General features: G+C 39.1%; 1 protein-coding gene across 1 annotated transcript in view; it reads right to left on the bottom strand.

The window, feature by feature from the left end:
• The window catches only part of BEND6 (BEN domain containing 6), a 51,138-nt gene that overhangs the window by 13,116 nt on the left and 14,755 nt on the right, over window positions 1–23,267 (bottom strand). Inside the window, exons 2-3 of the mRNA XM_081246434.1 lie at window positions 19,225–19,370; window positions 13,097–13,274 (exon numbers count right to left, since the gene is read on the bottom strand). Coding sequence (XP_081102560.1) covers window positions 13,097–13,274; window positions 19,225–19,344 — 298 coding nt within the window. The 5' untranslated portion in view covers window positions 19,345–19,370. The remainder of the gene's footprint in view (window positions 1–13,096; window positions 13,275–19,224; window positions 19,371–23,267) is intronic.

The raw sequence follows: 23,267 nt of genomic DNA on the forward strand, positions 1-23,267 counted from the left end.
AGCAGCATAGATACATATTTTCTATGATGTGTATATGCATAGAAGTATGTAGAACAAACTGTTAACACTTGCTATCTTTGGAAAATAAACATGGTAAGAAGAATGGTTGGAACATATTTACTTTTTTTTTTGCTGTACGCGGGCCTCTCACTGTTGCGGCCTCTCCCGTTGTGGAGCACAGGCTCCAGATGCTTAGGCTCAGCAGCCATGGCTCACGGGCCCAGCCACTCTGCAGCATGTGGGATCTTCCCGGACCGGGGCACGAACCCATGTCCCCTGCATCGGCAGGCGGACTCTCAACCACTGCGCCACCAGGGAAGCCCTAACATAATGTTTTTAAGACTTGATTCTTTTTCTAATTGCTAATGATATTATTTGAAGGTGTTTAAGGAGACATTACTGATTTTATCACCTTCCATCAGGCCAGTTTAAGTGACAAGATAAAATAAACTGTTTCTCACAGATTGAAATAAATTTTCTATGGCCTTAGTGCGTGATTTCCCAGGGAGTCAAAGGCCATCAAATTAGTAAAAATTCATGGCCACAGTTCAAATCTATGTGTTCACATATTAAAGATGGATTTTGGTAATCAACTGAATGTTCTCTTTGTTCCTTTTTTTAAATGGAAACTTACACATTCAAGGCTTTCATGCCTCCATGTTAAATGGTCTTCTCTTGTTATATCTAGTTTGTTTCCTAAGGACAAATAACATTTTGTTGGAGTTGGAAGACACCTTGAACCCTGTTTAATTCAACTCCTCACTCTATGGTTAGGAGTAATGCCTGCTGGAGAGGCGAAAAGAGTCTGAAACTTTTTTGTACTTTTCTAAGCATATTATTGAGCTATATAATCTTTGGAATAATTGCTGATTGGAGACCTGAAAATCAGACATATTGATGACATGTCCAAATCAATACATTTAGTACTATGTTAATAGAAAAATGTAAACATCTGCTAAAGAAGAAAACCTTATTTTATATTTTTTTCAATTAATATTTGCTAAGCACCTCTCATGTGCCAGACAGTTGTTCAATCAGCAATTATTTATTGAGCACTTAATAATAGTAGACATTTATCTAGCTTCTACTCTGTGCCAGGCACTATTCTGGGAACTTTACTGATGTTCACTTGTTTACTCCTCATTGCAACTCTCTGAGATAGGTATTATCATTACCCGCAATTTACAGATGAGGACAGTTAGGCAACAAGAGGTTAAATAACCCATCAGGGTCAACTCAGTGAAAAGAAGAGCCAACATTCAAATTCGGACTCTGCCAATTCCATGCTATAAACTTCTATGTCATGCCAACTCTCAACATTTGCCCACCACTCTGTTAGGTGCCAGGGATGAGACTGGGAGCAAAACCAGATGTGATCCTAGACTCTTGGAACTGGGAGGGGGTAGAGAGTATTGTTTACCTACCCATGCTGTGTGTAAGAATTTGGCCTGCTCAAAGAAGGTCTGGCCACCTGCCCTAACCGCCACCCACCCCCCCCCCCAGTTCCTGGGAAGTAACCTCTCAACCCTTGAATTTCCCGAGCGATAGCAGGAGTGTCTTTGTTATTCATGGTGAGCCCCTTAGAACACACCTGATTTATGTTTATGCTAAGGAGTTTCTCAGGGTGGGGACAGTCACACCCAATAATCTTAGGGTAGAAGCTGGCCATAGCCAGAAAGCCAGAAAGACCATGTGGGCAATCAATCAGTGAATCAATCATGCTCATGTAATGAACCCTCAGTAAAAACTTTGGACACCCCAGCTCAGAGAGCTTCCTGGGTGGACAATCCTCTGTGCATTTTGTTGTAACATATAAAGACTAGTAGGTAATGTATCCTGAGGACAGAAGTTCCTCACTTGGAAACTAACCAGACTCTGCCCTATGTGTCTCTTCCAACTTTGCCTGGTTCTAATTTGTATTCTTTCCCTGTAATAAATGTAAACATGAATAAAATAGGTTTTGGTGAATTAAATTTCTCTGGCAAATTTCTCTGGACCTGAGGGTGGTTTTGGAAAACCCCTAAACTTGCAGTCAGTATCAGAAGTCTTAGAAGACTTGGCAGTCTAGAGGACTGTGCCCTTAACCTTGTGGTTTGGCTAACTCAAGGTGCATGCAAAGAAATGAAAAATCACAGTTGTTAAGGTCACAGAGAAGAGGCAAACAGCCTAGAGAGGGAAGGGCCACAGAGGGCTTCTCTTAGGAGCTCAAGATTGATCTGAAACCTGAAGGCTGAGCAGGAATTAAATAGCCAGAGGGAATGAGGAGGTCATCAGAAGCATAGGAAACACAAGTTCTGTATTTGAGGAACTGAAGCTGGAATGTAAAGAGAAAAAGGGAATTCTGCATTAAAGTGGGGTTTAGAGAATATTCACTGTTTTTTCTAATAATGAAAGTTATACATGTTCATTGGAATATATCCTTTTTGCCATTTCTATCTTTGTATATCTCTATCTATATTTTCTTTTACATAATTAGGACAATGCTATATGCATAGCATTGTATCATGGTTCTTTTTTCCAATTAAGGCCATAAAGTGAATATTTTACCTATTTTATTAAATCTTGGAAAATATGATCTTTTGAGGTCTAATTTGCTTAGAATCAAAGTCAAGATCTTATGTGAAGTCTGAGCAGAATTTAAGTAGGTAGAGGGGGATGAGTTTGACAAAAGGATATACCCAATTAGCTCACACTAATATGTTCGAGATATAGAACATTTCTGCCCACCCAGAAATTTGCCTCATGTTCCTTCCAAATCAATCCCTGGACTCACCTCAGGGGCAACCATTAATGTGACTTCTTTAGTCAGAGACACGTTTTAACTGTTCTAGAATTCCATGTAAATGGATACAAACAGTATATTCTCCGTGTTTTGGTCTGACTTTTTTTTTTTTGTTTTTCTGCATAATGTTTTGAGATTCATTCATGTTGTTGTGTCAGTTAGTCATTCTTTTTTCAGGAGGATGAATATTATTTTTATTTTTTATTGAAGTATAGTTGATTTACAATGTTTCAGGTGTATAGCAAAGTGATTCAGATATATATATATATATATATATATATATATATATATATTCTTTTTTGTTGCTGACTGATATTTAATTACATGGATGCTCCACAATTAAAGTATCCATTCACCTGCTGATCGGTTATTTTCCACTTGAACACACGACTTTAAGGATTCCCTAATATCTCAAGGTATTGATGTCCTCTAATTTATTCAAATGCTTCTTTTTTTCTTTTTGGAATTTAGGTTGCTTCCAATTTTTCTTGATTACGGACAAAACTCTTATGAACCACCTACCACACACATCTTTATATTTATCTCTTATCGTGTCAATGCTATAAATTCCTGAAAGCGAAACAATAGGCTCAGAGGTATAAATGTTTCCAAGACTCAGTTAATGTCACTGAATGGCTCTCCAAAAAGGGTCTTCCAACTTGAATGCCCACTAGCAAGGTAAGAAGTCAGCCACATCACTGCACCATCAACAAGAGGTGTTCATAATTAACAAAAATATTCACTATTTTGATAGGTTAAAATTTTAGTACAATTATTTAAATTATTGCAATTATTTGATTATTGTGAAGTTGAATACATATTTATTTGTTTATTGATTATTTGAACTTATTCTATGAGATACCTATTAGACCAAAGAATGTTAGTACTTTTTTTATTTTATGATAGCTTAGATGGTTTTTGTAAAGTGCTTATAGGAATGCCTAGTGCATTATAAACACAATGTATTAGCTATTATTATTAATTCCCTTATATCTTAAGCACTTTAACCTCTAATTTGTCATAAGTTGCAATTATTTTTCTTAGAGTATTTTAATTTTAGTATGTTTTAAATGTACACATGTACAAAATGATAACTAATAACAACCTGCTGTATAAAATAAATAAATAAAATAAAATTTTTTAAAAAGCACACACATATTTTTAGTTTTTACTTAATTAAAAGTAGCAGTCTTATGGAAGCAACCTAAGTGTCCATCGACAGATGAATGGATAAAGAAGATATGGCACATATATACAATGGAATATTACTCAGCCATAAAAAGAAACAAAATTGAGTTATTTGTAGTGAGATGGATGGACCTAAAGTCTGTCATACAGAGTGAAGTTAGTCAGAAAGAGAAAAACAAATACCGTATGCTAACACATATATATGAAATCTAAAAAAAAAAACTGATCATGAAGAACCTAGGGGCAGGATGGGAAAAAAGACACAGACCTACTAGAGAATGGACTTGAGGACACGGGGAGGGGGAAGGGTAAGCTGGGACAAAGTGAGAGAGTGGCATGAACATATATACACTACCAAATGTAAAACCGATAACTAGTGGGAAGCAGCTGCATAGCACAGGGACATCAGCTCGGTGCCTTGTGACTACCTAGAGGGTTGGGATAGGGAGGGTGGGAGGGAGGGAGATACAAGAGGGGAGAGATACGGGGATATATGTATATGTATAGCTGATTCACTTTGATGTAAAGCGGAAACTAACACACCATTGTAAAGCAATTATACTCCAATAAAGATGTTAAAAAAAAAGTAGCAGTCTTTTCCTTAGTTCATTTCCTTAGTTCATTCATTTACTTTATGCTTAGCAAGTCATTCAGATCAGTTAAATATTCACTCATATATTTCATACAGTTTAAACATCTTTTCACAAGTTTTTTTCCTCCCTGGATATAATTTTTTCTAACTTTTAATGTAAAAATTTAAACACACACACAAAATAGTAAACTCCCATGTACCCCATGCCCTAGTTTCCAACTCATGGCCAATCTTGTTCCACCTGTATCCCCACCCACTTTCTCCCCACCTCCAAAATTACTTCAAGCAAATCACAGGCATCATTTCATTTTATCTGTAAATATTTCCATGTATATCTCCAAAGGTAAGAAATTTAAATATATATATATAATATATGGTTATATGTGTATATATATATATATATATAACCATAACACCACTGTCACAGCCAGAAATACTTAGCAATAGTTCTTGAATATCATTTTAAAAAAAAACAAATTAGCAAGTGTTCAAATTTCTGATTGTCTCGTTTTTGTTCTTGTTTTTAGCTTGTTTGAATCAGAATCCAAATAAAGTCCATACATTACAATTAGTTGCTGTCTCTTTTACAAACTGTAGGTTTCCTTTTCATCTCCTTGTTTTTTCCTTGCAATTTATTAGTTGAAGAAACTGGGTCCTTTGTCCTGCAGGGTTTCCCACAGTCTGGATTTTGCTGATTGCACCCCTAAGGGGGTGTTTAACATATTCTTCCCTGTAGTTAGATCTAAAGGCTTGATCAGTGTTTTAACTTCCAGCAGGTGGCATTGAATGCATGGTTACCTTTTGTTGCGATATTAGCGGTCACTGATGATCACTGCCTAGATTCATCAGGGGTTGCAAAATGGTGATATCCTAATTCTTCATTTAGCTAGAATTCTACCAAGGGAAACTTTCTCTCATCAACTATTTGGCTACCCTGAGGTTCATTTCATATAATAATGGCAGAATAAATGCTTGATTTTTCAGTCTGTATTTGCCAGTTTTCAAAATAATGAGTTGGTTCTTTCAGATGACCATTAAGTTTTTTCTCTTTTGAATGAAGTCATGCATGTAAATATACATGATAACCAGTTGCCCTGATCATTATTATTGATGCTCCAATAATAATGATCTTTAGCCAGTGGGAACCTCTTCCAGTTGACACGTCCACATGGTCTTTGCTGACCTCCTTGCTTTCTGGTAGGACAAGATTTTCATCTATATTTCCTGTTTGAGGCTCCTGACAAATCTTGTCCATTTCCTGTGCAAGTTCTGGAATCAGCCGTTTCTCCAGGGAACCCCAGCTCCCTTTAGTGGGGAACGGTATTTCAAGGCCACACCCAAGTGCTGGGAGTGCTCTTTGCTATTGGGTTCTTGTTTCTAGGCCTCTTTGGTGAACAGTATTAGAATATACATACTATTAATTTTTAAAGATAAAAATTCATCCTGTGTCGAAACCAGTACTCATGCAAATTCAGAACATGGAGTTTTAATTTAAACTGTACAGTTATGTTTTTAGTACGCCACATGGTGTGAAATGAGAACCTAACTTAAACCTGCCCCTCCCCGCCACATTGGAATATCAGTTTTCCCAGCACCATATGTTGAATAATTCATCCTTGTCCTAAATGGCTTGCAGGACTTGCTATGTAAATTGTCAGGCCCATTGCAAATGGAAAATGCAGGACTCCTTGTTCAAAGCTTCTTCAGAATTTTAATATGGTGACAGTATTTTTAACCAGTATGTGGGGCCTTCCTAGGAGCAGGGCCCAGTGTGACTGCACTGGTCATCCTACAGTGATAAGCAGACACTGTATGGCAGTCACCTTACCAGGTTCTGCTCTGAAGACTTTACATGTCACCCAGGGAAGTACTTTTATCATTTCCATTCATCTCACACTCAGTTACACAGCTAGTAGGTGGCAGAGGCAGGATTTGAACCCAAGTGGCTTGGCCCCTGTAAACCCTCTGTGCCACAGTGGCTCCAGGACATTTCTTCCCTGTACGGGAGGTATTATCCAGGGATGTGTGTTCTGTTCCATCGACCTGCTGGCTCTTATCCTAGTAAGTTGCTTTTAATTATCAGAACTTTATATGATTTCATGTTGACAGTTATGCCCTCAGATTCTTTTTCAGAATGTTCTTAATTGATTTTGCCTATTTATTCTTTCGGGTTAACTTTAATATAATTATTGTCAAATTACCACAAAAATAAAAATCAAAACAAAACAATTATGGGCATTTGATTGGGATTCTAGTCAAACTGTGAGTTATTTTGAGATGAATTGGCAACTTCTCATCTATGAATTTGACGTCTCTCTATTTAGATTTGTCTATTTCTCCACTGACTTTTTAATTTTTCATCATAGATCCTACACATTTCTTGTTAGGGTAACTAGTAGATATTTTATAGTTATTTGTAATTAATGTGTAGATTCTTTTTTATTATTTTTTTAGGAATAAAATCAGCAATTTCTGATCTATAAGGAAATTACTGATTTTTTTAAAAAATGGTAGCTATTAGATTTGGGGCACCTATTATGTACCAGGCATTTATTATTTTTTAAATACAATAAGGCTTATAATGAAAAATAGCAGCCCTCTGCCCTACCGCTCACCACCCTGGATTACCTACTACTCCTAGAGGGAAAACTTCTGATCCACTTACCTGTTTCTCTGGTAGTTACCTTCATAGTCTTAAATAATAATAAGCATATACAACTATTCTTTTATTTTTTCAGATTCATATAATTACTTATTGACTTTCAACTATGTAACATGACAAGGCAGCCCTCTTTCAACTCCTCCCCCAGCCACATAGAAACACACACACGTGGTACCCACATATGCAAACACATACACACTCTTCTTCTCTCCATCATCCCAGGATAGTTGTAACACAACTGCTAGTTCAATAAATACTGTGCTTACATTATTATAGTGATGTAATTCTCAATTCCTTTCCTTTAAAACATGACTTTTTTCCTAGAGTTAAAATGATCTCATTTTTAAAAGCTTGCTTATTATTATTATTTAACTGTTTCTCTGACTTAAACATCTCAAAACTTCCTACCAGAGGTGTAAAACCTCCTTGCAGTATGTTTGGTAGATGACATCATGTCATCTATCAATTTCATGTTTTTCTCAGTGATCTCTCTCCTGTAACCCCTGTACCTGTCCACCTCTAGACCAGCTGCTTCCAGGCTACTGTGGACCTGTCACCCTGGAGTGTCCCCTCACTATTATTCTGTGGCTACGTCCTGTACTGGACTACCTGTTTTCTGATTGACTTTCTAGATTCACTCTCTCATTTTGAAGGAGCACACCCTCCGTTAGCTTTTGAAAAAGAAAGCACAGGAAGTACATTGAGACTTCATAGGTATGAAAATATTATTATTCTGCCCTCACACTTGGTTGATGGTTTCACTGGGTATAGAAGTCTAGGTTTAAATCATTTCCCTTTAGAATTTTAAATGCATTGCTCAATTATCTTAGAGCTTCCAGTGTTGCTGGTGAAAAGTCCAATGTCATCTGACTCCCACTCCTTAGCGGGTAACATGCTCCTTCTCTCTGAAAGCTTCTAGATTTTCCCTTCCTGGTGTTCTGAAATTTCACACTGTTATGGCTTAGATAAGCCTTTTTGCTTTGGGTGGTATCTTTTTGATGTGCACACAATAAACTTTTACTAATTACTACTTCAGTGATTCACTGGTTTTACTTTGGCTATTTCTGAAACTTTGACAGCATTCTACTATATTTAAATGAACCTGGGCAAAACTTACTTGATTTTTCCTTCCTTACTCATTAGTTAATAGAGTGGAGTTTTCGGCTGAGACATTGTTTTCCCTGGGTATACATTCATTCTTTACAAATAGTGATAATTTAATACCCTTTTGTACAATAGACATGCCACTTTTTTCCTTTTATATCTTATTGTGCTGGTCAGTTGTGGTCCACAAGATATGTTTCAAATGTTTAACACATGCACGTAGAGCACACACACGTCTGTCATTCTGAATGTCTAGAATGGCATATACATTCTGCTATTTTTCTTAGTTAGCAGGCTTTATAGACAGATAAACAGCTCTGATTCTTAGTTCAAAGAGGACTATTGCTGAGCAAAGGTTAACTAACCACTCTGCACTCTTCTCTCAGACCCCTTTCTTATTTGGATTATACGTTAAATTTCAACTTTCTGACATCTTCCTAGTTCCCAACTGTAGCTTCACAAGGAGACCTACTATGACCATGTTATTTTAAACTGTAAAACACCCCCTCTCCCTCAAATCCCCATCCTCCTTTACCTCTCCTATTTTTTCCATAGCATTTATCACTAGCTAACATATTGTATAATTTACTTAATTTTACTTAATTGTGATTTTTCATGATTTTGACTGCTTGCCTCACTGGAATGTGAGCTCTGTGAGAGTGGCGATCTTTGTTTTGTTCACTGGGTTTTCCTAGGTACTTAGAGCAGTGCCTGACATATAGAGGACCTTGTAAATATTGACTGAAAGAAGAAATGCATACATGAATACTGCAGTGGCAGTTGGCAGTTCCTGACTCTTCCTGTTGCTTGAAGTCTAACCAATAGCCAACTTTACTTTGGTTTCTAAGGGTACATTCTAGTGTGTGTGCATGCAGAGGGGCAGACAATATTAAATACAGAATAGGGTATGTAGGCTTTTAAGTGCCAAAGAGGAAACGAAATGGGAAGGGATAAAAAAACGTTGCAGGGGGAGAGAGGTTGAAAGTTTAGATGGAGGGAGGAGGTCAGGGCAAAGATGAATTTACAGTGAAGATTTGAAGTATGTAGGCTGCAAACTATGTGGATATCTGGGGAAAGAATATCCCAGGCCAAAGGAACAGCCAGTACAGAGATGCTGACATCAGGTCACGTCTGATGTCTTTGGAGGGAAAGCAAGTGGTCCGGTGTGGCTGGATCACAGAGAAGGATGGGGAGAGAGTAGAAAACAAGGCCAGAAAGGTATGTGGAGGGGAGGTGGCCGGATCACGTAAGGACTCAAAGATCATAAAACTGACTTCAGTTTTACCCCATGTGAGGTAGACATGCACTGGAATTGTCTGCAGAGAGGAGTGACGTGAGCTGGCCTACAGTTAGCAGGATGTTCTTGCTGCTGTGTTGATAGTGGACTGCACAGCAGCATGAGCAGAAGTGGCAACACCAGTGAGGAAGCCACCATGATCACCTGGGTGAGAGATGCTGGTGGTTTGGACCAGAGTGGCTGTAGTGGGGGTGGTACAAAGAACTGTATTCCAGAGATATTTTGAAGATGAAGCCAGTAGGATTTGCCAATGGACTGAGTGTAGGGTGTAAAAGAAATACAGAAATACAAGACAGCATCGTGGATTTTGAGTTGAGAAACTGGAACAATGAAGTTAGCATTAACCGAGGCGAGGAAGAAAGAGAGGAGCAGGTGGCAGGGGAAGGGTGGGAATGTGGTCGGGGTGGGGGTGGTGTTTGTCTGAGATGCCTGCCAGTCTTGTCAATACACAGTTAGCCCATGAGTCTGGAACTAAAGGGAGAAGTCCAGACTGGAGATAAGTCATAGTTATTGATGGATTTAACACCATAGAATTGGATATGATCCCCTATGGAGTGAAAGCAGATAGAAAAGAAAGAAGCCCAAGGACTGAGCCTGGGGCATCATCAAATATTTAGAGGGTAAGATGATGAAATGAGGCAGCCATATAAACTGAGACGGAAAGCTCAGCAGTGGAGGAGGAATGTGGTGCCCTAGAAGCCAAGGAAGGAGAGGTAGCCAAGGTGTCAGATGTAAGAGGGCACTTAATATGACCCTTGAGAAATTACCTTCGGGGTTAGCAATATGAAATGTTATGGGTTAAATTGTGTCCCCCCAAAAAGAGATGTTGAAGTCTAACCCCCAGGACCTTAGAATGTGACCTTATTTGGAAATAGGGCCTTTATAGATGTAATCAAGTTAAAATGAGGTCATTAGAGTAGGCCTTAATCCAAAATGACTGACATCCTTATAAAAAGAGGGAAGTCTGGACACAGAGACAGACAAGCACACAGTGAGGTCATCACATGAAGACTGGTCTTAATGCTGCCTCAGGCCAAGGATCAACCAGAAGCTAGGAGAGAGGCCTTCCCCAGCGCCATCAGAGGAAGCGTGGCCCTGCTGACACCTTGATTTTAGAATTCTGCTGTTTAAGCCACCCAGTTTGTGATACTTTATCACTGCAGCCCTAGGAAACTAATACATGGAGGTCATTGGCAATCATGAGAAGAGACATTACAATGGAATGACAAGGACCTAATTGAAGTGGGATCCAAAGGGAATAAAAGGGGGAAAATTGAAAACAGTGTATAGAGTCAACATGTAAGGAGTTTTCCTACAAAGGGAAGGAGAGAAACAGGGTGAAAGGCAGAGAAGCAAATGGCCTGAGAAAGGTGGGGATTTTTGGGTTTGTTTGTTTGTTTTAATGGGAGAAATAATTGTATGTCTGATGCTAATGGGATGATTCATTAGCGAGAGCAGGGGAGGCTCTCTGGAGCTCTGTCCTTGATTAGCAGAAAGAGGATGCACAGATGGACATACTGCCTTTGGCTGGACAAGAGGACAGGCCACTCATGGGTGACAGGAGAGGACGTGGAAGTTGATACAAGCACAGGTGCAGGGAGCTGACAGTCTTTTCACATCCTCCAAGGTCTCCGTGAAGCAAAGGCGTCAGCTGAGAGCGAGGATATGGAAAGTGTGGGACGCTGGCAGAGAGAGGAGAAAATGAAACAGCAACTCCAGAGTGAGGGACAGAGAGAAACTGTTCATAGTGATGATTCTTTTCATATACTATTTTTTTAATTTTATTTTTTGTCCGTGCCACACGGCATGTGGGATCTTAGTTCCCGACCAGGGATGGAACCCTCATCCCCTTAACTGAAGGCATGGAGTCTTAACCACTGGACTGTCAGAGAAGTCCCCTTCATATACTATTGAAACTGATTTGCTCCTCTTGCATTTAGAATTTTCTCATCTAAATTTATGAAAAAAATTGATCTAATTTTCTTTTGGTGGGGGTCCATGTGTCAAGTTCTGGTGTTAATAAAAACAGAGACAGAAACAATAACGATGATTACTGAGCACCTATCATGTATCAGGCCCTGGTAAAGCATTTCTTCTAATTATCTAATTTAGTCATCTTGGCAAGAAGGACATGAGAGATTGGCTCCACTGTGTAGATGAGGAAAGTGAAGCTGGGGCTGAGGGCAGGACAGTGACAGGGCCAAGGCTTACAGCTAGTAAGCAGGGTTGGGATTCAAATCAAAGTCGGAGACTTCAAGATCAATACTTGAACCAGCAATGTATGCCAACTTTATCAACTAGCTTTTCATCTTACTCTACGTTCTGGAACAGATGATATAAAAATAAGAACAATCTGTTCTTCGAAAATTGCAAAAACCTCACCAGGAAAAACCATCAGTTATAAAGATGCCATATTTAAAGCATAAAAAATAAGGAGAGAATGGCTTGTTGGTGGAATAAACATCTTATTTCCATTCATGTCTGCCTGTTTCTACTTAAAACTAGGAAGCCTTCAATTTAATCAATATTTGTAGGAACTCGTCTGAGCCATTACTCTGTCAATCTAGCTCACCACAATGTTCTGTCTCCTACCATTTCTGCCTCCCCAAATATTGTGGAATTGTCTTCTTTATTTCCACAGCCATTGCCCTAGGCAAGGCTGCCATCCTGTTAGTCCAATGACTGTAATACCTTTCAAAAGTGGTTCTCCCCCACTCTCCTTTCTGTGCCCCTTGTACTCATTTTGTACACAGAAGCCAGAGGGATTTATTTTTAAAATACTCTGTGTATTTACTGTTTTATAACAGAATGCTGCCCCACATAGGATATATTGCCAAATATTCAGCTATACAAAATAGTGCATGATGCCTAACTACAAATGGAAAACATAATTTAAAAAAAATAAACACTTAAACACAATATAGGATTCTGCAAAAAGGCATTATTCCAGGTTGTTTTTAATTTTCTTGGGCCTGTCTTTCCCCTTTATGTCTTCAATGGAATGTGATTATTTTCCACACCACTGCTCCCAACCCCAAACCTGAAATTTAATATATGGAATCTTTAATTCCAGTGAGTCTATAAGAGAGCACAACAGGCCCCATTTTCTAGTGCTTTCCTTAGCAGAGGAGAATGAGATAAGTACGAACACCTTGACATACCTGTTGTCTTACTGATCTTTTCTCTCTAAGCCTATATTAAACACTCCATAAATATTTGTTGGACAGTATTAAATGAATATGACATTTGGTATTTTGTAGGAATAATCTAAAATTTTTTAATCAATAAACTAGAGGCTTCAATAGAGTACATCCATATTAAATTATGCAATCATAGATTTTCTTAAAATGTGGTTTTTGATTTTTTTTCTCTAAGGTACTGAGTTTTTCTTTCTTGACAGCTGATTTCAATACCTTCCCTCATCAAGTATTTTTCCATTCATCTAAAAAAGTCAATTTTCTCTAAGTTTACCTTGAAGCATGACCAAAGACTGTCGAAGGCGGCTGTTTTCTTTCCGGATGTTTGTTAGTTTTTGTTTCAGGCCTCTTATTTTTGTGCACAGTTCCTCCTTCGACAATTCTGCTAGAGGCTCTTCATCCTCACTGGAGCTCTCACCGGGCAGAAAGGCATTTCCCGAATATGGGTCTCTCTAAAATACAAGGCAGGCACAACAAAAGCATCAAGGGAGCTCTCGTGGTTTATCCTGTGTTCCGGATGCTGCTGGGACTTAATTAGACCTACAGGCTCCTGCTCTTCCAGGAGGCGAGTGATCTAGCCTCAGCTTGGTCCTCCACTATCCAGGGGAACTCAGAATAAAAGAGGACATCAAAGTTTCATGCACACATCTCTTTCAAAGCAGTAATCAGGATTCTGACTTTCGGCCTAACTTCACGAAAAACACAAAGTAGAAAAATAGTATAACAGAGTAGAATCAACCAGGCCACCATTCAGATCTTTGTAACTCATCTACGTCCTCCATTTCTCTCCCGACACCTCATCCACAGCCTCTCTGTTGAGACTATGCCATGAGGCTAATTTGGGGGTTGATTCCATCAGAGAAAGGAGAAAGATTTACCCAGAACAAAGCACTGATGTCTACCTTTTAGTTTAAAAAATATTTTTTAAGGACAGCAGGACAATAGTCCGAAAACATATGCATTTGAGTCGTAAAACCCAGGCTTTGTTGAGGCAGAAAAGAATTTTCTCCAATTACTAAGCTGGCCTTTATATTTATATTAATCCAAATCTGGAAAATTGGAGCACAGAGTGAAATTTATAAAGATCCGAATCTAGAAGCCTGGAGTATGATGTTTATAAAAATAAACTTTAGAGTAGAAGAGATAAAGGCACATGTACACCAGAACACAACATTGTGAATCAACTATACTCCAATAAAAATTTTGAAAATAGAGATCAAGAAAGTTCCTGCTGAATAGGAAGCGAAGAGACCTCCTGGGGCCTGGCTGAGGGGCAGGAGGAATTCGGAACAGGAAGAACAGAAGGTCAGATTCCAGTGTCTGCTCTTCCTGCCCCGACCTTTGTGGGGAAGCGAGGTGGATCCAGGGGTCAGGGTAGATGATAGAAACATCCAGATGAATGAGGGGCAGTCCCAGGGCAGAAGGGCCGGCTCCGTGCTTCTCAGCACATCATGAATGCCCTAAAGGGGCCCCAAGTCCAGCAACATCAGGGCAACACGGCACCTTCTGGGCCACAGATCAGAAATGGACAAAATTGGTGTCTGGACAAATGGACCAGAGACAGTGTCCAGACTCCCCAGAGCTCATGCAAAGCAGCTGGAGAATCCGGAGGATCCCTGTGTCCTGGTCAGGAACTGGGTAAGTGCTGGGGGAACCGGTGAACAGAGAGGCTACAGGGTGCCAGAACCTTACAGAAGTTGGCAGCGGGTCCCAGCACAGCAAACATCAGCAGATGGTGCCAACAGAACCCCCTGGGAGCTGGAAGGAATGCTGTGCCTCAGCAGTAACAGTACTGGACACTAAGGAAACAGGCAGAAAACTTAGAGCCTGGGCAGAAGACCAGCTGTCCCTCCCCAGAGGCTGGATGATATGTAAGACTCCTCAAAACTTGAAACACTTCCCAGGAAAAAAACAGGAAAGGGAGGAGAGTGAGAAGCTAGTCTCCATTGAGACTTAAACCCTGAAGTGACTGAAACTATACCAATACCTCAAAGGGATTTTAAACACCAGAACACTCTAACTGGGCTTCCCTGGTGGTGCAGTGGTTAAGAATCCTCCTGCCAATGCAGGTTCGAGCCCTGGTTTGGGAAGATCCCACATGCCGCAGAGCAACTAAGTCCCTGCGCCACAACTACCGAGCCTGCGCTCTAGAGCCCGCTAGCGACAACTACTGAAGCCCGTGCGCCTAGCCTGTGCTCTGCAACAAGAGAAGCCACCGCCATGAGAAGCCCGCGCGCCACAACGAAGCGTAGCCCCCTCTCCCAGCAACCAGAGATAAGCCCGTGCGCAGCAACGAAGACCCAACACAGCCAAAAATAAAATTAAAATGAAAAAAAAAGAACACTCTGTAATTCACTGTCAATGGACAAGTTCAAGCTTTTTTTTTCTCCCCCTTTTCTTATCTACCAGGGATGGAGAATTGAAAGCCAGATGAGATCAGTTACAGAAAATACAATTATATTTTTGTATGATCAGCAATGTATACATTCAACCTCACTCCTTATTTTATAAGTATACCAATCTATGTATGTATACATATTTCATTATTCCACGTGTGTATGACATATATAATATATATAATGGTAATGAAAATTACTATTGTCCTATGTTGGCAAGTAGCTAAAGTACTCATGCTAGATATATAAATCTTTAATTAAAAAACTGATGCATTTGGTTAAAAGGAAATGAGGCTTCCCTGGTGGCGCAGTGATTGAGAGCCCGCCTGCCAGTGCAGGGGACACGGGTTCGTGCCCCGGTCCGGGAAGATCCCACATGCCGCAGAGCGGCTGGGCCCGTGAGCCATGGCCGTGGAGCCTGCGCGTCCAGAGCCTGTGCTCCGCAATGGGAGAGGCCACAACAGCGCGAGGCCCACATACCGCAAAAAAAAAAAAAAAAAAAAAAAAGGAAATGAAATATTTATTTAAAAAACTGAAGGATGCCTACTGAGATCATAGTTCTATGCAGAGTATTGAGAAAAAATAGAATATATGGTCTAGTTCTTGCAGGAATTTCCCACAAGAGAGAAATGAAATCAAGCATAAATCCATTTATAAGCATCATTGGAAGACAAAGTTAATAGACAATAGATTGGGATAAGATATTTGCAAAATCTAAAACCACATGAAACTAATTTCTACAGTAGATATGGTATATGTGCCAATCAATAAGAATAGAACGGGAACCCACCAGAACAGACTAAGAAACCCAACAGAAACTATAAAAACTCAATAGAGAAAAGGACAGTGGCAGAGACCGCTGGCTATCACCAGGTATTTGTTCTCCCATTCTTCTACAGTAATAGGTTTTTAGCTCAGCAGGTAGGTGTCAGCTAGATTACATTTCCCAGACTCCCGGACGGCTCAGTGTGGCTATGTGACTAAGCTTCCGCCAGTCAAATAGGAGTAGAAACAATGTGTACCACTACTGGGTCATGACCTTAGGAGGAATGGGCTGGCCTTCTCCTGCCTGAATTCTATTTTTGTTGGCAGAGAGGAAGGCATGCAGGTGGGAGCTGGAGTAGTCACCCTGACCCAGGGACAGAGGCTGTGTGTTCAGGAAGGTAAATGAACAAGATAAGACGGAGCCTCAACATTTTGGCACTGCTACAGCAACTAGGACTGCTCTTTCTATTATGTGAAAGGGAAATAAACTTCCATCTTTATACGCCACTGTGATATTTGGGTCTTTGTTACAGCCTTTGCAACATGCATCTTAACTAATGCAGATTTTGATACCTAGAAGCTGGATACCCAAAACTTGACATAGGTTTGAATTACTTAGAGCTCAGGTTATGGTCAAAAAGAGCAAAGGTATAACATGCTGGAAGGTTGTTGACTCTTGTTAGACCTTGGTGATGACACATTTGGTAAAACTGTCACCTGCAATGCCTTGGAAGGCACACCATGTGCTTATTGAGACTGGAAAAAGAATGTCTGTGTGTATGAGTGACTTCTTGTCAGTGCTAGCTAGTTTGCAGAAATGGAAGGCTTTCTCCTTCCGTCTGCATTTAGAATGTAGCATGCAAATTTAAACTGAGTCCAGTCATGTTAACTCTCCAAGGTTTGAAAAAAATGAATGACGTCTACATCTAAATTGTAAGAGATAAGAAAAAAAGCCTGTGAACTCAAGGCTTTCTCAAGAGCTTCTCTTTAAGTGTTCTCTGCCAGACACTGAAATCCATCCCAATGGTAAGCCTCAGCTTCAGTGCATTATCTTCAAGCTTTTTGTTTCATATGGCAATTAAGTCACTGCCAAAAGTTGGAGAGAAAAGAGGCTGAGCAGCCGTAATAATAGAGGAGAGGTTTCAGGCTTATTTATGACCAAATAAGATCTCTGGCTGTAGTTACTTGCAATGAAACCAAACAGAAAGAAATAGTTTGGAAAGCTATTAAGTTTTTGAGAAACACAAATTGCAAAAGAAACCATACTACTGGCCTGCTAGAGCAGGTGACTATTTTGCCCTCAAGGAACCACTGGACAACCCCCCACCACCCAAAACCTGCACCAGCAAATTGAAACAAGATATCATTTTCTCCCATCAATTGCCAAATATATGAAATAAGGACATAAATGCTAAGTGTTGGCAGGGAAGCACAACATGGAACCCCTTATGCACTGCTGCTGGGCATGTGGACTGATGTGGACATTCTGGAAAGCAATTTCATTGTCATATCAAAGCCATTACTCACCCTTCTAAGTGTTTATTCCAGAGACATTCTCACGCTGTTTCTTAAATGGACATGTATGCGGACATTTATTTTGTCATTGTTTGTAGTACCAAGATGCTGGAGGAAATCTAGGTTTTCATCATTGGAGGAAAGGACAAGTAAAATGATGCTATGCTTTGTTAGACGCAACGTATCGTATATAATAGCAATATAGATGTTAAAAACGGTGCTGATTGAAAAGCCAAACAGATTGAGCTATATATTATGATACCAATGTACTACTAAATGATGTGTGAAATGATGGAGCCATAAGGTTGTACAGTGCAGCGTGCTTTGTAAACAGACAAAACATGGATATGGAAACAAGCCATATCCATGCTAGGGGACAGTGGGTGATGATGTACAAAAGAGAAAGTTCTTTATATACTAATGGAAAGATTGTCAGAATACATTAAGTAAAAAAGCAAAGTACAAAGCAGCCTATCTAGGAAGTTACTTTTTGTGCAAAAGAGGGGATAAGAATATCTATATTCATATTTGCTTTATTTGAACAAAGAAACACTGGGAGGATAAACAAGAAAGCCATAAAGTGGTTACATGTGGTAGGGGGCCAGGAGGCAGGAACAGGGCGAGTGGGGCAGCTGTGTGGGAGACTTTTCACACACAGATATATAATTTTTAGGCTTTTGATTTTTTTATTACTCAAAAAAGCTTCATTTTAAATTTAGCTTTCTGACTCTGTGCTTGTGCCTTCAACACTTCCACAAGGATTTTCTGCCCCTCCATAGGAAAGCATATGTGACCGGTCACAGACATGCTTAGCAGACACGGACCCACCATAGGCCCGGCTGACATGTTGTTTCGTTTCAGGAAACCTCATAAGAACTTTAGGTCTCACAGCAACAACTTCTCAAAGTCGGCCTGGGCACATTCCACATGCAGATTTTGGTGCTTTCCCAACCTTCTGGGTTTAAGAGTAAACAATTCTATTGCCAGGGGTTCGGGACAGCCTCGTTTTGTCAGAGGCTGTGTTGTGGGGCAGCCTAGGATGTGTGGCATGCCAGATGCTGGACCGTCTCAGTGCCTCCAGACACTATCCCCGGAGAGTAAAATATATTCTAAACCATGAGAATGTACAGTATGTATTTTAAAAATTAAACGAAAATACATGCACATAAGCACTCCATGTATTACAAAGACACACAAATAAAAAATAAAGGATAAACAGGTGGATAGTTTGTCCAAAGTGTAAGAGGAGAATGGGAGTGGGGAATTCAGATCAAAAAGGAATAAATGAATAAATACAAATAAGAAAGGGGCCCGGGCCAAACCTGTGATGAGGATGGGCTGCAAACTGGAGTCAAAAAAAAAAAAAAAAAAAGCAATAAATTTTAGAAGAGGTGTTCCAATTTCTCCAGTGGTTTTGGGAGGAAAAAAATATTTTCTGACAGTTTGCTGATCTTTAATGTCCCAGGAGATCAAGTAACGTTTGAACAATGTATAGTTGGCCACACTTTAATAGAAGCTGGTAAAATGGCTTGTGAATACGTTTCTAATTCAACTTGTTTAACATTAAAAAGAGAACACGAAATTTTATTCCTTCAGTTGAATAAAGAATTAAAGGGAAGAATCTATTAATGCAAGAGGGGGAAATGCACTAATAAATTGTGAAAGGAATTATGGAATTATGGCAGAGCAAGGGAAGAAAGTACCACCACAACAGCAGCACACCAACCTGCCCTTTATCCAGGTCACTGTTCGCATTCTCTGAGTCCATCGTCTCCGTCCTTTTCCTCTTTCCTTTTCTAAGAGCTTGGGTATTGGTAATTTCCTCTGTTTGCAAGATCTTCTGCATTTTCTCAGTTAGTTACCAAAGGTTTTCTGAAATTGTAGGAGGAAGGAATGCCCATGAGATGGTTCTACTCTGGATGTAGTCCAAAAGTTAATGTTTTTCCTTAAAATGAAAAACAAACAAAAGGATCCATAATATGTTTACAACTGTATGTTTCATAAAGGGACTAGCCACTCAAGTAAATTATTTTACTTAATACTTTCTGTCATTCCTTCTCCCACTGGCTAATTTAGGACACACTTTCACTTGGTTCAAAATCATGAGGATATCATGTTTCCAGAACGTGGGATACAGGAAGTTGTCATTTATAAAATCAAATGGCATAAATTTTTTCCATCTTTTCAAGTTTTTTCTTGTCAATCAGTTATGAGGAGTCTAAAAAACAAAGTAGAAACCTTGTAAAATTATGCAAATGATTTGAGGACTGAAGTTATATAACTTTAGGAAAAAGACATTAATAATAGCAGATCTAGGGACTTCCCTGGTGGTCCAGTGGTAAAGAATCTGCCTTCCAATGCAGGGGATGCGGGTTCGATCCCTGGTCAGGGAACTCAGATCCCACATGCTGCGGGTCAACTAAGCCCGCACACCACAACTACTGAGCTCACGCACCTCAACTAGAGAGCCTGCGTGCCACAAACTACAGAGCCCACGAGCCCTGGAGCCTGTGCACCACAACTAGAGAAGAGAAAACCTGCTCGCCACAACTAGAGAGAAGCCCACCTGCCTCAATGAAGAGCCCGCGCACCTCAACGGAGATCCCGCAGGCCTCATTGAAGATCCTGCGTACCGCAACTAAGAGCCAACGCAGCCAAAGATAAATAAAATAAATAAGTGAAAATAATAAATAAATCTTTAACAATAATAATAGCCGATCTCATCAGGACCAAAAATATTCCAAGGGAGATCAGTAAGAATGGCCTAGAAATTTGTTCTGTTTTTTTCCTGAAAAGTCTAAAGTTTTGAGATGGAAGATTTTCTTTGGTGTAAACTTAAGAGTAGCACCATAAAGAATGCAAAAAAATCTCAAAGGCAACAATGCATTTCATTAAAATTTTCAGGTAGAATCATTTTTTCAAAACCTGATAAAACAGATGATAGTTTTTAGGTTTAATAGTTTTGAAATGACCAAATCTAGCTTTTGCTGTGTATGGATGATTCAACACTTTTGGTCATAGCATTTTTTTTTTAATATTTATTTATCTGCCTGTGCCGGGTCTTAGTTGCAACACGCAGGATCTTCCTTGCTGCCTGTGGGATCTTCACTGTGGCATGTGGGATCTAGTTCCCTGACCAGGGATTGAACCCAGGCCCGCTGCATTGGGAGCATGGAGTCTTAGCCACTGGACCACGAGGGAAGTCCCTGTAGCATCCTTATTACTTGCATATGTTGGTTTGTTTTCATGAAAAGATATTTAATTATAAACAATAAAACTTTACAGAAGAGACTAGCTTAAAGGGAGTTCGACAAATATGTGGATTGTTGAGTAGAAGGTAACTATACTCTTTACCAAATTACACCAAGTAATCCTTTTAGAAAATATGGTTCTTTTACCTATTTTAAGAGAAATTCTTTATTCTCTACTCCAAGCATAAAATTATATTTAATCTTTCCAAGATTGCTTGTTGTGACTTTTTGAAAACTTACTTTATGTTTTCAAATACATGAATAGTGCTTCAGCTAACACATGGGACTGGACTGTAATATCTAACTCACAAATATCAGAGATCTTACTTAGTATCAAGCTTTATTAATAATTTCAAAGATACAAGCAATCAAAAGGCACAGGCAGAATGGGGAGGTCTAGGACATCCTGGCTTTATAGGTTCTTCCTTCTAGAACAAGAGGTGAGGCCTCTAACTGAGGTTTGGGGGTCACCTCACACAGTGGGTGTGTTTAAGTCGTGACACTTCTCCATTTTATACCTAAGAGTTGTACTGCTTGCATGACCTTCTCTAGGGAATTATAAGTCCATAGATCCTAGGTATGTTTGCCATAGGCAATTTTAAATCAAGGATACACAGTTAAGAGCATTCCATAGACAAAAACTCCACTTGTAGCAAATATCAATCATCTGTTTACTCAGAGCAAGGTCAACACACATTTTCTGTGAAGCGTCAGATAGTACATATTTTAGGCTTTGCAGGACAAAGGGCAAAATCAAGGATATTATGTAGGTACTTATAAGCAAGAAGAAAATAAATCTTCACAAAAGTTTTATTCGTAAAATTGAAACTATACTACTAATAATTGAGTATAACTTTTTGTCAGACAGGCCTAAAAATGAGACTGGAACTAAAAAAGATATCTTGTTTAATTAGGGTTCAAAGTGTTCCCTACCATCAGAATTAATGGCAAATGCTCACTTGCCAATGCTGACCCATTATGAAATTTTATGAATTTTGTGACCTTGGGTTAGGCAATGATTTCATACATATGACAACAAAAACGTTATTTTCACAAATGATACCATCAAGAAAGTAAAGACAACTTACACAATGGAAGGAAATATATGAAAATAGGTCTCACAAGGGACATGAATACAAGATATATAAAGAACTCTTACAACACAATAATAAAAAGACAAATGCCCGAGTTTTTTAAATGGACAAAGGATTTAAACAGACATCACTTCAAAGAAGATATATAAATAGCAAATAAGCACAGGAAAAGAGGCTTAGTATCATTAATCACTACATAAATGCTCATAAAAACTACAGTGAGAGGCCTCTTCATATGCACGAAGATGACTATAATCAAAAAAGACAGAAAACAAAAAGTTTTGGTAAAGACGTGGAGAAATTGGAAGCCTTATATCTTGCTGGTGGGATTGTAAAATAGTGCAGGCATTTTGGAAAAGTCTGGCAGCTCTAAAAGTTAACTATTACATCATCATATGACACATCAACTTCATTCTTACGTATATACCCAAGAGGAGCGAAAGCATACATCCATACAAAAACCTGTACACAAACCTTCATAGCAGTATTAGCCATAATAGCTAAAAAGTGGAAAAAAACAAATGTCTATCAACTCATGAATAGATAAATAAAATGTGGTGCATCCGTACAGTGAAATATGATTCGGCAATAAGAAGAAATGAAGTTCTGATACATGCCACAACATAAGTGAGCCTTGGGAACTTTATGCTAAGTGTGAGACATCCGTCCCCAAAGATCACACATTGTATGATTCCATTTATGTGAAATGTCAAGAATCGTCAAATTTATAGAGACAGAAAACAGATTATTGGTTTCTTAGGAGTGAGAGATTGGGGGATTGGGGGAGGAATGCCTGCTAATGGGTTTCTTTCAATGGGGACAAAAACGTGTTTTAAAAATTGGGTTGTGGTGTTTGTTGCACAAACCCTGGGAATAAACAAACAAACAAACAAAAAACCATTGAAATATGTACTTCAAGTGGGTGAATTGCATGTGAATAATATTTCAATACAACTATTTAAATACATAATAGGTTCAAATATTTTCTGCAAAGTACTTTCTGATGAATAATAAAATGAATAACTGTAGGCTTTAAGGACCTTACATTTTCACAAGTTTTGTAAAATTTTCCAACAAACATTTCTCCTGCTCCACACACATTTTTAACCACCATCAATTGTATCATGTCTTAGCAGATTCCACCTCAGGTTGTACTGAATTTGTGTTTTCTCAACCTCTTTGGAAATATTCTCTGCCACAGTTGTTTCACAGACTATTTATAATGGCTGATTTGTGAGTCACTCTAAATTAATCAGCAATTACTCCTCAAATAAATAAGAACTGAGCAATATCAGTAACATCTGTTGATTTGTCAAGAGCCAAGAAAAACTCAGAGTCATTTGCCGTGTGTTTTAATTATGTTGCTCCTGATGTCCTCATTCCTTTGAATAACTGTTTTTGCTGAAAGGCAAATAGTCTTAAGT

The sequence above is a fragment of the Mesoplodon bidens genome (assembly GCF_964165515.1).
Source record: "Mesoplodon bidens genome assembly, chromosome: 10".
NCBI lineage: Eukaryota > Metazoa > Chordata > Mammalia > Artiodactyla > Ziphiidae > Mesoplodon > Mesoplodon bidens.